At 33.8% G+C, this 15,794-nt stretch overlaps 1 protein-coding gene across 5 annotated transcripts in view; it reads right to left on the minus strand.

Annotated features, from left to right (window-relative positions):
• Positions 1–15,794, minus strand: part of LOC106462303 (latrophilin Cirl-like) — a 96,035-nt gene that overhangs the window by 37,449 nt on the left and 42,792 nt on the right. For 4 of the 5 annotated variants that reach the window (XM_022389809.1, XM_022389821.1, XM_022389801.1 and 1 more), the window contains exon 2: positions 12,069–12,193. In XM_022389809.1, the coding sequence (XP_022245517.1) occupies positions 12,069–12,147 (79 nt within the window). In that variant the 5' untranslated portion in view covers positions 12,148–12,193. Of the gene's footprint in view, positions 1–12,068; positions 12,194–13,052; positions 13,071–15,794 lie in introns of those variants that run through there. The other variant, XM_022389816.1, reaches the window with a different exon arrangement.

The following is a 15,794-nucleotide window of genomic DNA, read 5'->3' on the forward strand; positions in this document are numbered from 1 at the left end:
ATATATATATATGTATATATATATATATACAAACTATATAACAAAGAACTTACTCTGAAAGATTTTAAGACAGAAACAAGGCCTTTAATTTTACGAAATTATTTCGATGAATTCGTTGATTTATTTGTGAAAGTTGGTTTTCTGAAACCTTTAACATCTAAGAATTTTAGGATCAAGTTTTTGACACTAAACTGCTGATAGTCATTTTTAATTTCTAGAAGAAAGCAGTAACATATAAGAACTTACTTTTTTTCTCTCGGTATAACAAATGTCGTAAGTAGATTTTTCTGTTTGTTTGCCCCTCAGTGGCACAGCGGTATGTCTGCGGACTTACAACACTAGAAACCGGGTTTCGATACCCGTGGTGGTTGTGTAGCTTTGTGCATAACTACAAACAAACCTGTTTGTTCTGGCGCACCTTCTAACAAAAGTTTTATATTGAGAATTAAATTATTTCCTTAAGTGGGTTGATATAGAGGGTGGGAGGTTAATTTGCAAGAGCTTACTCAGTAATAAAGCTCAAAGCCAGAGAAAATAGCAAAGATAAAATGCACCTAAATCCACAAATGACATTCTATCTTTATGATGGCACTTTGTTTAAGGGGATGACCATCATCCAGTTCGCAAGTAGCTCTCCCAGCGGGAAAGACGCGAGCCCCAATAAAAATTTGCTTGCCTGAGGCAGATTCGAGACACTGCAAAAAACAAAGAGACATAAAAGAGTCTACTTGCTTTGCTGATGCAAAACCTTTTCTAGAAAATACAAAATAAGCGACAAAAAAGATCGAGATGTGTTTCTTGCGATTGAAATGGAAAATTGAAAGAAAGAATTGTTTTATTTTTGCATTCTGGTACAATCTTACTGACAAAACGACATATGTTCAGATTTAAAACGAAAAAAAAACACATTAAAGATGACAAATCAATGAATTCCACCACTTAAGCCTCACAAGACGAGTCATCTCCTTGCATCAGTGATGTTTCGTCCACAAAGGTTATCACTCAAAAACACAATATAAAGAAAATTGTCAAAACCTCAAAATAGAGAATTCAAATAAATAATCTATAAATCTACATCACATAGACATGCTTTATTTGTTTTACAATTTACATTAAATGTTGATGACGTAGTAAAATACGGAAAAAAAGCATTTACAAGCAAGACACAAAGGTTCAAATTCGTAAGTAACGAATTTTTAAAACTCAAAATTAATATACCTATATCACACCAACGACAAAACTGCCTATTTTAAAAGTTACCTCTTCAATTTCAATATATATAATTTTATAAGTCACCCCCAAAACGCACACGCATAACTCTCAGCAACTTATATAGGTTTCCTTTCATCATGGAATGAATATATGTAGCATATCTTTTTTATATAATAGCCGTGCAATAGGTATTTTTATTAATACATGATGACCATTTTCCAAAGAGGTTAATAGCCAATGTTACGCCTTATGTTTATAAAATATGGCAATTTCTCACGAAACCTAACATATATTTCTATTCAACTGATTTTTATACTCTTAGCTATTTCCTATAAATCTTATATTTTGCCTAATATCAAATGTTAAACTTCTTTGCAGTCAAGGATTAAATACAAATGGAAATCTCGCACTCCTCCCCATATCCGTAATTACCAGGTAAGAGCAACGGCTTCCTGACCCGCCACGAAGCGGAAAAGCAGTGTCGCTTGAATCGATTATAATTCACGTAGTACGAATAGGGTTAAATCTCTTTCTAGGCAATCGATTTTATGGAGATTACACCTAATGTTAGGGTACTTTTTGTCACCAGCAATGTGAATGATGTGGCAGTTTCTTGAAAAGCTTCACCATTTTTGACAAACATGCAAGTACACGATACATCCTTAGATATCTATAAGAATATGAAAATCCATTAACATAGACTATTTTCAGAACGATTGTAGATTACAGTGTTGTTACAAAAGTAATGCTTTACTTAGGATGTAAATAACAATGCCATTACAGATGTAATTATTTGCATGTGTTGTAGGTAACAGTGCCTTTAGAACAGTACTACTTTACTTGGGCTATAGATAACAGTGTCGTCAGAACAATAATAATAGTGTACTTGGGTTGTATGTAACAGTCTTTAGAACAGTAATATTTTGCTTGAGTTATATAAAACAGTGCCGTTAGAACAGTAACGGTTTCCTTTGTTGTAGATACTAGTACCGTTACAGCAGTAATGGCTTAGTTATTATACATAATAGTGCCGTTACAGCAGTAATAAATTACTTGTTATTAATAATAGTGTCATTAGAACAGTAATGCTTCACTTGAGAGTTAGATAACAGTACTGTCGGAACAACAATACTTTACTTGGGTTGTAGATAACAATGAAATTAGTACAGATCATAATGATTGCTACTTACTATAAAAATGCAATATTGGTACAAGAAAATGTCTTTTACTTATAAACGTTAGTAATTATTTCAATTACCCATAAATACGAAATATGTTGAATAAAATATTTTTCACATGGTTATTTAGTCAGATAATATGCATGGATTTCACTAAAGTTCGCATCTGAATTTAAGTTTGAAGTACAACTTCAATAGCATACATATGGTCTCTAGTCTTCATTTTAAGGAAGGTAATAAGCTGGTCTTTTTTGTGTGTTATTGAAACCACGTTGAAATCCAATTTTCATTAATCCAGTTAACAAGACTCTAGAAATAACTAAACAAAAAAGAAAAATTATCACCTGTGACTGGTTGGATTAATTTTTGATACAATCATCACAATACTACATTATCAGGTTAAATGTTCAGATATGAAAGCTTGATGTCTATAGTAGCTGAAAACAAATATCTTAGGCTGTTTTCTGGCAATAAACCTGAAAAATGCTCGCCCTTATCACTGATAAAACCTTTAAATTGAAGAAAAAGAAGTACATACTCTATATCCCAGCAGAGAATGCGATGGCTCAGTAGAAAAAGAAGTATATACCCTGTATCCCTACAGAGAATGTGATGGCTCAATAGAAAAAGAAGTATATACCCTATATCCCAACAGAGAATGTGATGGCTCAATAGAAAAAGAAGTATATACCCTATATCCCAACAGAGAATGTGATGGCTCAATAGAAAAAGAAGTATATACCCTATATCCCAACAGAGAATGTGATGGCTCAATAGAAAAAGAAGTATATACCCTATATCCCAACAGAGAATGTGATGGCTCAATAGAAAAAGAAGTATATACCCTATATCCCAACAGAGAATGTGATGGCTCAATAGCTTGATAACGAATACTTAACGTAAAGGGTATATTTGTCTTAAGAGTTCTAAACTTAGGGCAGATAAAAAGCAAACATGTTATTGCCGTTTTGCATTTGAAATTATTGCAAATAACTGTAGAGGAAAAACAACTTAGACACAACATGTACGTGTAAAGTGAGAATCCATTATACAATGACAATATAGAAATAGATTCGGAATACATCTTGGTTTCTCATATTGCTAATCATCCATGTGAGAGCTTCATGTGTTACTCAGAGTTTTTCACTGAAGAAAGATAACTATATGTGTACTTCTACGTGATTATATTTTACCAATCTGTTTTTACGTAAATAACATGATATTAGTGCCTTCCAGTTTTCTCGAAAGGTCAGCCAAAGGTTAAATCGCTTCTTAACATACAAGTATACTGATTAATTCAATTATAAAGGAACGATTTCGGTTCTTCTTAGAGGTGAAGCACCTATTTGACTCAAGAAACAAGGGTCGGGTCACATAGATGCAGGTGCGCAACGGTCGGGGAAGCTGGGAGGAAGACAGCATTTATGTACAGCCCCGCCTCTTATCACTAATTTGGTGACCTAATAGTCATTTTTTACTCACCCGCAATTCTCAAAATCGTATCTTTCCGACATGTCAGGAAAAGCTACATGATCGAACATATACAGGCAGTGAAAGCTTGATTAGTGCACGGGGGGAGATTCAAAAGAATATAAACTGAGGTTTATTGATTGATGTTTGAACCCACGGATCTATAGTATCCCCTGGAAACTTCTGTATGAATAGAATTAATTTGTGGTAGGCACGCAATACCAATGGTTAACACATTTTAAGTGGCCACCATCGAATAACTTAAAGGTGGGGGGCTGTTGAAATCTGTAGACCTAATCTCTGAGACCAGATACCTTGTAGGTTGTCCTCATTTATGTTTAACGTCTCAAATTATTCAAGATCACATAGCTAGTTTTGGCATAGTTTTACAGACATTATAGGTTTCGAGAAAAAAAAGAAAGTGGTTGAAAATTATTAATAATGATTAATCCTTAGAAGTGCACGCGAAATTTACAATTATACGGGAAAAGGTATCAGATATAACGTTATCTTGACCTCTTTAAGAACACTTTCTACCATAGCGGAGGGAGAGCGAACGATCGCCCCTGAAATAGCCGTTGTTCGCAAAAAAAAAAAGTTGTCTTCTCTCTCTCTAAATGTATTTCAAATCGTATCGGGTGCATACATCCTTTGCGAGGTTTAATAAACCAGTTAAATGTTACATTGTCTTAATTACACTCCGTAAAAAACCGAAGGAAACAGAGACTCAAACTGATAGTCATTGCTAAGTATGATAATGTAGCAACTATCTAGACAACGTTTCGGCAAGTGCAACCTTGTCTGCTATTATTATAGGTCAACACAGATCTTTCCCCTGTAACAGCCGGGACCATTTATCACAAGTCACGCCTCCTGGCTTCCCACTCCATTGCTTGAAGCCTCGCCTTCATTATAGAATAATGAAGTTTACACACATATATATATATATATATACATGCATACAACACCAAAATAGATATAACGACAGAAAGCCAAGGTGCATGCAAGCCCAGCCTCGTTTGTACTACAGACCATGATACAGTGGGTTATTCAGCAAGGGGAAAGGTGTGATTCTGGAATATATGTAATGTATGTATATACATATAAAAAAAAGGCGATTGGAATGGGCGTACTTGTAATGGGTACATTTAGGAGTAGAAACATCGAGTCCGGGTTAGAAAGTTGCATGATCCGCCTCTAGCTAGGATGAAAGTATCCATTCTCTACCTCTACCTTAACTTTGTTGTTACACGTTACCAACAACTTGAAACTTTAATCTCGACCCACAACCTAAACCCGCAGTGACACGGTAGTTTTCTTGCTAAGCCTAAATCCAATATCTACCTCTATTTCAAGTTTATTTTAATAGATTATTAGAAACTTTGAGTTTTATTTTTTTCTCGTGTATAAATGTACAATGATAGGTTAGTTATGAGACAGATTCTATCTAAAACATATCGCTGATCTGAAAATATGTTACATTATTATACATATTAACAAAAACAATTTGCGGAAATTATAAATTGTTGCATCTGTTTAATATATAATTAGTAATTAGTTTCTACGTTTCACGGAGCTTTAGCAGTATAAAATGATACAACTTTAACTGACAAACACGAATAAATAGATAGATAGGCCACAACTTCATCTACATTAATGTATTTTATTTTTCAATATTACGTTTTTATACCTTGAGGGGGTAGGTTGAGAAAGCTGTAATGATTGTATAGAAGCTACGTTAAACTAAGTGCAAAACTCCTGAATCTTTAATGATTTTCAAATGGCGACTTATTTAAACAACTTCATTGTTTACTTTAGTATTTTGAAGATATACATGGCTGGTTGATTTGCTACGTGACTTCTCGAGTGTGGTTCGTCACGCTAGTACACTTTCCGATATCTCAAGCAGGAGACTTTGGGAACAGCACGTTTGTATAGCATTAGTTACGCATTTGGATTTGTAGTTTAGCAACGGAAAAGAGAAAGAGAGCGAAACAGAATTTACTAAAAATACAAATTTAAATGTTTAGTAATACCAGAAGGATATTAATGGAGCCTATATACGTCAGCCAGAAATCCATCAAGAACCTGTGTCAAGAACTATGCTCTAATCAGGATATTAAAATCTATATTTGTTACAAGAAATATGTTTTAATCCGAAAATTAAAACCTATATTTCTTACAAGAACCGTGCTCTAATCCGTATATTAAAACCTATATTTCTTACAAGAACCGTGCTCTAATCCGTATATTTAATACCTATATTTCTTACAAGAACCGTGCTCTAATCCGTATATTAAAACCTACTTTAATTTCAAGAACCATGCCTTTAATCAATATTTTAAAAATAAGCTAGTTACATAACCATGATTTAATCCGTATTTTTATAATTAACACTTGCTCAAGAACTATGTTTTAATTCGTATTTTGAAAAACGTATTTATTCCTTTCCTTCCGCTGTTATTAGTTTACGAAATTCGATGAGCGATTAATCCTGCAAGTAATATATAGCAACGCGATCGTACTTGGATACCAAAAATGTATGTGATTAGTTTCATAAATACCTAAATCCAATTCTTTTTCATTTTCAGCCTTTACTATTTCAGTTTTCGACCAATCTGTAAGCGAATGTTCATTTTTATTGTGTTATTTTTTACGCCTCTCACTTTTCTTGGTTAAACATATTTAGATTAAAACATTGTCGTTATAATAAAAAATATGATCTCATGTACTGCCAGAATACCATTATGAAAAGACCATTCAAACGTCTTGAGCGATTTTGAAAAGTAGCTTCATTCTTCATTAAGAGTAAAAGTCTTTCTTATGTCTGTGACTACTTTCATTGTTCCACGATGTTGTCAGAACTTATGCTCCTTGAAGTAGAAGTATCTCAAGATAGTTTTTTCTTATGACAAATTAGTGCTTCTAAGACATAATTATTGCTAAACATCTGTTGATAAGAAGTTTAGCTAACATTGAACAACGTGGCATTAAATTAAAAGTAACACACGCGTTGGTTCAGCGATAAGTCTGGGTGTTTATAATTTTAAAATTGAATTTCAACACACCATTCTATAGCCTTGTGCTAGTACGCTTAATAACAAATAAACATACAATAACAAACACAACCATCAAAATGTTTTCAAGATTCACATATTGTGTACAATTTGTACAATGACGAAAATTAAACTTTTTTCACTTGAATGTGTGTCCAAGTGCTCAGCATGGTTGATTTTATGAAGCAGTTATTTCAGAAGAACTCAACACTTTTGGGGATTAAATTCAGAAAATCGAATGCTTTGTGGACTCTTACTTATATATTCAAAGTGATTTTAATTGTATTTTGACGAGGTACTAAGTACAGTACTGCTTGTTAATGTAGTGCAAAACATTGGATTTAATAACACATATTTTAACAGCATCATTCTGCAGATGTTTTTATGCAGACCAAAGAGATCTTAAATAGTTTGAAGAGTAATTATTAAATTTAATTTTTTTCGTTCTAAGTAAAGTTTTCACTTGGATTTTTTGAAAATGAACACCCCTAGTGACAAAACCTATTCAATTGTAAATAAATCATTAAACTAGAATCATTTGTGCATGCTTTTAACTACAAGTAATGGATGAAACCAACACTATAAAACTGTAAAACTTAAGTATCGATAGAAATCGCCAAACAAACGTTTTAATCTTAAGAAATAAAATTACACTATCAAAGAAACATATGAAACCTTCGTGACAAAACGTTATTGTCAAACACATTTGAAGCTTATGGAACAATGTGACTCTATCAAAAAAACCTAAGAAACCTCACTTACAAAAACATTGTCAGAGACAGACACTTTTGAAGCTAATGGATGGATATGAAACTGTCAAAGAAATCTATCAAAGCTACATTGCAAAACAGTATTGTCAGAGACACTTTTTTAAGCTTTATCAGGTATACAATACTATCAAAAAGCACTGAAAACTTATATGACAATACTCGCCACAAGAACTTGAAACTTAAGCGACAATATGGTACTGCCATAGTAGGTTTCAAGCGACAATATGGTACTGCCATAGTAAGTTTCAAGCGACAATATGGTACTGCCATAGTTGTTGTTTGTTTGTTTTTTCTAATTTACGAAATCATAAAATATTGCCAAAGAGATTTTAGAAATAGAATATACAATATGATACTTTGAAAGATATATTTGAAATAACAATATCCAAGAATGTTCTGTTAAATGTTAAAGTATCTATTTGATTTGAATAGTCTCTGATCTGTATAATTTTTAAAACATAAGTTACACAATTCTATTGTATGGATAACTGTCACTTTCATAATTTCAAACCTTAGCTACAAATAACAGATATAAGCAAAATAACACAAATAAATCCTCCTTCAATAGCATTCGCTGATCGAATACTGTTTATAGATACCGTATATGTTTCTTAACAGTTGCCTGGTCATGCACAAATAGAACTTTAACATGTATTAGCGTAGAAGCAACTTAACATCAGAGAAGCTTTTTGAGGATTAATTTTATCTCTGCAAACAATAGACTATGATAAGCTGAATTTAAAGTTTTTAGACGCTACTACAGTGTTTGTTGAATATTTAAATTTTATCTTTCAACGTTCTTAAGACTTAACAGAAACTACAGCTGTGGACCTGAGGGGGGAGTTGGGCATCAAGAGTGGCATTCAGAAACGTTGACGCTAGTCGTAAATTCCCATAATAGTCTTCCTCTGATAGATGTATCGCTTACTATCTGTTGGGTTCTTCGCGCCTAATTCTGATTAATGTGCCTTTTGACTATCTCCTTCCGAGTGAAACTTCCCAAAATCCGTAGCTAGAAACCATCTGCCAAATTATCTTGCATGTATTAAGAAGGGGAGGGCAGAAGGGTCAGCTATTGTTGAGCTGCCTATCTGCTTAGGGGGAAACAAATTCCTTGTTTCAGGCAAGTCGCTCTACATATGTATATATATGAACACTGCTCATACACTCACCGCTGGTATCTTGTTGACCCTCAATCCCAAGCATACAACAACACTTTTTCCCGCTGGCCACACAATAATGCGGGAATGTGGGGGAAAGGTTGGAAGCTGGGGAAAACACGAAGCCGACTTCACTTTAAGAAGCGTCCACAAGAAGCTACCTATTGGAAGATAATAGTGAGGAAGAAAAAAGGTGGGCTGGTTAGCCTCTCATGGGAAAATTGGCTACCGATTGGACACCTGTGTAATGGCCATCTACAAGATGATTAACTTTTTCTTTAAGAAGAGGGTGGAGGATGTCATTTAGTCCATTAGTGGCCAGAATAGGAGGACTAATTAGGAACGGGGTCAGAGAGTTCAGAGCTATATGACACTGTATGGTTCTCATGGAAATAATACATGGGTCATTTGTAAACAACATGGCTGCAGGGTAAAAGAGAAGGAAAGAACAAGAAAATGCTGGTGGACACAGAAATGTAAGTCGTTAGACATATGGGAAAGCCACCTGGTGAGCTTACAACTTAAAACTTGCGTGCCAATAGTTACGCTAATCTTATGGCTCTGGCCTGAGAAGATCCTAAGTAGACAGGCCACACAGGTGATTTTACTTTCATCCGTTCATAAAGATAATTCTCTCGTTTCCCGCAGAGACCGCCTGTTCTGCAACTTTACCATACTTAGTATATACCCAGTGAAGGATGGACCTAATAAACTTCTTGTTTACAAGGTAATACAATGACGTTTCGCTGTATTCTTATTCGTACGCTATAGTCCCATTCAAGTTAAAGATAAAAACAACAATGTTCATACTAGCCTCTTCCGATGGCGTAGCAACTAGTCCTCTGCATGAGGAACAACAAGTACCAAATTAAGATTAGGAAGGACGATACTTGTATAAATTATCACACAGATGTGTTAAAGAAACAAAGTCAAAGTTTAACAGTGCATAATAAATATTTTAAAATGTGACAGTTCTGAATCACAAAGTACAATAAAACTTGTTTTACTTAATAATATTACTAGATAAAGATAAAATAAAATACTCTGAAACTGTATACTCTACATGTTTTGACGTCTTACTGCGTCATCATCAGGAATGCAGTATTTTGTATGAGTTAAGACCTATATACAATTTTAAAAATCACATGATCAAATATACATACAATCTAACTTAAAGAATTTCACACCATCTACTAGCAACATTTATCACTGGTCCTTCATTTCTAGTTAATACTTCAACATTACTTTTATTACATTTGATTATCTCAATATTTTCACGGATATCATTACCATTGGTGTTTGCATGTTGTGCTAATATAACAGCTTTTTTTTTTCATGAAATCATCAATATGGTGAAACTAATGAGATAATCAAATGTATTAAACTTTCAAAATAAGTACAATACTTCAAGCTTTCCTATTAAGCGTTCATGATTAGAATACCAATCCCATATCAAAATATGATAGCGAGAAACCATTTATTACCAAGTTATCGACCAAATAAACGCCCTAGGACAATACATCCTGCTTAGGGCTACGTTAAAGCTTACTGGAGCAAGTTGTATGGAGAGGACTTGAAAGTATGATCAGGGTTAGTGTCAATGCGAGACCCAAGTTTTCCATACAAATTAAACACATATGACGCTATGGAGGTCTGTTGGGGTAAATACAGAGTTTACACAGAAACGAATGCTTCACCACCGAAAAGGTGCATAATAATAATTTAAACTAATACCCTGGTCTGTGCAGACCTATATACCCTCACATTTTCACCTAATGTCTGTTCCGTTCAGAGAACATATAAAACAGCTTTCTATGAAATCTCGTTCATTGCATATGCATGTAGGCATAGCAGTTGATAATCCTCACTGTCGTCCGCTAGCGTCCTGCAGAGCTTATAAAAGGAAACTTAAAAGAGATTGAGTCGAGCATTCGTATGCTAATTTTGCTATCTATCTACTTCCTCGGATTTCATGTCTTCTGATGTTTACTGCAAAGCCTACTTTAGGGCTTTGCAAAACTCGTCACACACTATTGTGCTACAGTGTGGACGAATTGGTTCAACTTAATTTAAGTGCGAGATTTAGCACTCTTGACATGTTTATGACTACAATTATTTCAGTTGCTGAAACGGAAGCACATAAAGAAGAGACCGTAAGTTTTCATGTAGATAAAGTAACGATCCCTAATGATAGATGCTGAGTTCTTACGCTTTGTCTTGACTTAAATAAGAAGACTCTAAATGGATCTAAGCAGCCGATAAGTCTACCTAGGACACGAAAGTGATTGTGTCAGAATACTTTTCCCAACTTTGTCATAAATAATTCGACATTACTAGACAGTCCCTAACTTTTTTACGTATACACAGAGAAGAAGTAAGTATAAGAAAATTATTACTAATATATAATTTACACACAGATTAATTACTGATAATGTGGAATGTAGAAACTGGTCGCTTAGTTAATAATTGATGAAATACTGAATTTGTCACTTTTAACCTTGTTATTATATTCTTAAGAAACACATACATACACAACAGAAGACATGGGTAAGTAATCACACGGCATATAAGTAACTGTGTGAAGAACTTGTTTTTCTGTTTATAGTGTGAATATCAACTTCAGAAATAATTTCAGTACATTGGAAAATAAAATATTATCCTTCTTCGAAAGTGAATTGGGTAATTCTTGATAGGTGTAATCAAATTTTAACAAACATTTTCAATAGTTAACACATTGCCCTTAAACGAGAATATTTCTGTTCATTTCAGGCATAGTTCCTTAGATAAAAGGCTTGAATTAAATATGTTCTTAAGCCTAATAGAGAACATCACTAGAAGCTGCCCATTACACAATTTTAATCTGTATTTAATGTAAGGTTGCAGATGTTATCGCAGAATTCTATCTTAACCATAACTGAAACATTCAATAAAATATTATTGTAATTGGACCTATAAAATCACAACGTGAAAATTAAATGTATAAATTTATGTGTAATTATTTTCTAAAGGGAAATGTTTTTTCTGCAAACTTGATCTGCCTATAGTTTACATTTAGACATCAGTCCATTGCAATGGAGTATTCATGACCTACTGCAATGAATTTTCTTTAGAAGGTCATGAGTACTTCATTGCAATGGACTGATTGACTGATGGATTGGGGAGACTCTATCAATTAAATAATATTGTAATCGTGAGATTGACAGAAAACGTAATAATACTTACCTCCTTTGCGACTGGTCACTAGAACTGGTGAAATAAGAAAAAATAGGATAACGCTTTGCCAAACTGAAAGTCTCCACATTTTCGGTGTTCTCTTGTTTGCTCCTTCCCAAGTCAGTGATTCAAACCTATGGAGAATAAGTATAAAAGATATATATTTGTCTGTTTACATCAAAAACTAACTATTGTATTTTAAAAAATCTGGTGTTTCTGTCACGAGTAAAAAACAGCATGTGTCCGTCATATAAGGTTTCCACAAATTATATCTGATTCAGTTCATAGTATACCGAAAAAAAGAACTTGTGATGAAACCATAAACATGTTCTTTCTCATTTTTTTTTCGTGCCTGTAATTTATAGTGCAAAGTTTTCTCGTGAATGATAATTTATACAAAAAAAGACTTTTTAAACATGTTATGGAAATGTTTTGAAATTTTTGATAGAAAGAAAAGAAAGCAAAATGCTTTTAAACATTTAACTAGAATCTTGACCTTTTTTGGATACTAATTCCTTGCAGTAAAAGAACACTCAGACAGAAACTCCCGCCAAGTAAACACCGTACAAACAATGCTACATATGTACTATAGGTTCAGTAATTCTCATCAAGAAGCAATATACACAAATATATATATATATATATATAAACTGCTACACATGCTATCTGATCCTAACAAGTAAACACTATATAAAGTGTTAAACTTCTTCTTCTCTGTAACGACTTTAATCCCAAGTAATTTGGGGTCAGCCAGTATTTTTGTAAGCCAATAATTTTTACACCACCGTAAACAGTGTTACATAAACTATAGTTAAGTAACTTCCACGAAATAAACAATATGTAAACATAGTTACATAAATAGCTCCCAACAAGTAAACAGTGTATAAACAATGTTACATAGGCTACAGGTTCGTTAAAACACTCACTAGATAAACATTACATAAACACTGCTACAGGTCCAGTAACTACAGCAACTAAACAAAATAAAATTACCAAATAAGTTATAGGACTGACTAACTTCCAACAAGTCTACCATACAGGTTCATTAACTGCAGAAAGTAAACAATATAAAAAGGTTGAATACGTTATAAGACTGACTAACTTCCAACAAGTCTATGCTACATGAATACTGCTTTGGGTTCATTAAGTACCGCAAGTAAACAATGTAACACTGTTAAATACGTTATAAGACTGACTAACTTCCAACAAGTCTATGCTACATGAATACTGCTTTGGGTTCATTAAGTACCGCAAGTAAACAATGTAACACTGTTAAATACGTTATAGGACTGACCAAATCCCAACAAGTCTACGCTACATAAACACTATAAAGCCTAAAAGTTCGGTAACTCAGAAGCCTTCAATACGTAAGCAACACTACCAGTACAAGTATTTACGGAATTTATAGCCTTAGTTACATCCGCCACCAAAGGTGGACGGAGGTTATGTTTTCCTCCGTGTGTGTTTGTCAGCACTATTTCTCAAAAAACGGCTGAATGGTTTTGTACGAAAGTTGGTATACATTTGTACTATGATCCAAATTGGAAGTAGTTAGTTTTAGGAGCGTCAGTGGCAAAGGTTAAGGTCAGAGCAATGTCATGAAAATCCAAAAAATCCCTATCTGTTAACATGGTGACCGATTTTTCAGACTATTTTTGTTCTATAACTCAGTCAAAAATGAGTTAATTTTAATGAAACTTCTTGGACATATGTAGAATATAATTCTTAATTGTCCTGACAAAATTGGTTTGTGTCCGTTAATAACGACGGATATACGGACCCATTTTCGTATTTTTCGAGAGCCGAATATGATCAACGCCGCGTGGCGGAGGCATGCGCTCTACTGAGTGCCACTTTAGTTTACACTTTTTTTTTAACACCACTCAATAGGTCATAGGTGTGGTACTTCAGATCAAGTCTACACCAAATAACTCCAGTTAAATAGGTTTGGTAACCAACATATGCGACTGCATTTTATCAGTTCGCACTAATGTAACTGTATATTTTCAGGTTCAGTGTTACTTAGTAGCATATATATATTCTATACCGATATTTAAATCTTACGCAGTTGAACAGCTCATGGTCTTTATGTTGGGTAAATCCGAGTAAATAAAGAGCATATAAACTTGTTAGGCTTGTTGTAAGTTCGGTAACTTCCACCAATTATACGCTATAGTAACATTGCTATATAAGCTATAGGCTCGATAACTCCGACCAAATAAATAGTGTATAAAATTGTTAAGTTTGCTTTAGATTCAATAACTCCCTCCAAATATCACCTATATTAACATTGCTACATGGGTTATAGGTTCAGTGAACATTGTTCGAAAGGTTACTGTCTAGGAGAATATTATCAACTTATTTACATGTACTTATCTATCTAATGTCTGTTCATATCAACTCGCTGATAACACTCAAACATGCACGTGACACTTTGTGATATTGAATAACAAAGCTACTTGACGCAAGAGATAGAACCAATTCAATATTTACCACGTAGAATTAACTTAAGCATATGCATATATATACGATAAAGAAACGACAGCAAGATGTACTAACGGAAATCAATGACGATATGTCTTATCTATAGGAAATGTTTGAATTTCCGAATGCTTCTGTTCTTTGAATATATACAGACAAATAACACCTGGTACCAATGTCGTACTTTACGAATCATTATTATATACAACGTAACGTTGTAATATGTTTCGTTGTATATCTATTTAGTTAGTTTGTTTGTTTTTTAATCTCCAGTATAATGGATTACTAATCGATTTCTAAGCAAATAAATTAATACAGTACTGCTTGACTTCTAAGTTAATTTGCTGTGTTAGCTCCATTAGACAGCTTATAACTGCCAATTTGTTTGTTCGTTTGTTTGTAGTTAATCACAAAGCTACGCAAAGAGTTCTCTGTCCTGTGCCTACCACGGGTATCGAAATCCGGTTTATGGCGTTATAAGTCCACAGACTTACCGCTGAGCCACTGGAGGGACCAGCATTTTGTTGGAATACAAGATTAAAAGAAAAGGGTATAAATAAATCATTATAACCAGTAATACTTCTTAGAAAAAGAGATCCATTTTTTAAGCTATTTGACGCGTCAGAAAAAATACAACAATTATTAGTTCTTTTAGGAATTACAGGTGTGAAATACAACTGTGTGTGATTTACATAAACGTTTCTTGATTGCAGTAGAGAATAGAACTAAAGCCCGAAAACACTTCTATATAATTAACAGATCAACTAGTTGGGCGTAACCATGGAATAATTTTTTTACATGGCTGACGTCGAGTGATTGTGCCTGGAAGGAGACACTACTTATACAGAGGGTTTGTGTTAGCAAAAGTGAGAAACATCCGCGTGTTTTAGCATATTGGTTGACGAATAATAAGGCGGAGGTTTTCAAAATTCAAAGTTAAAAATTCACGATGGACCTTCTGTTTCAGTGCGTGCATGGCGGTAACAACTTAGGATATAGAGAAATAAGTTTAGATAATGGTGAAGACAAAAAGATAAAATTTTCATCGGCTAATTTTTTCTAGTCACGTGTGTGGACAGTTCTTTACACTGTGTCCTCCTCGGAGAAATAATAGTGCATTCAAACCTAGAAAGTCACGCAAGATATAAAAGGATTTATCCAACCTGAAACCAAATCTTGCTTGTTTTTCACAGACAGGTGGTATATAAAAACACTACTCATGTTATTACTCGTATTACTTATACATGCATAAAA

This window comes from Limulus polyphemus, unplaced genomic scaffold (assembly GCF_000517525.1).
Source record: "Limulus polyphemus unplaced genomic scaffold, Limulus_polyphemus-2.1.2 Scaffold45, whole genome shotgun sequence".
Classification (NCBI taxonomy): domain Eukaryota; kingdom Metazoa; phylum Arthropoda; class Merostomata; order Xiphosura; family Limulidae; genus Limulus; species Limulus polyphemus.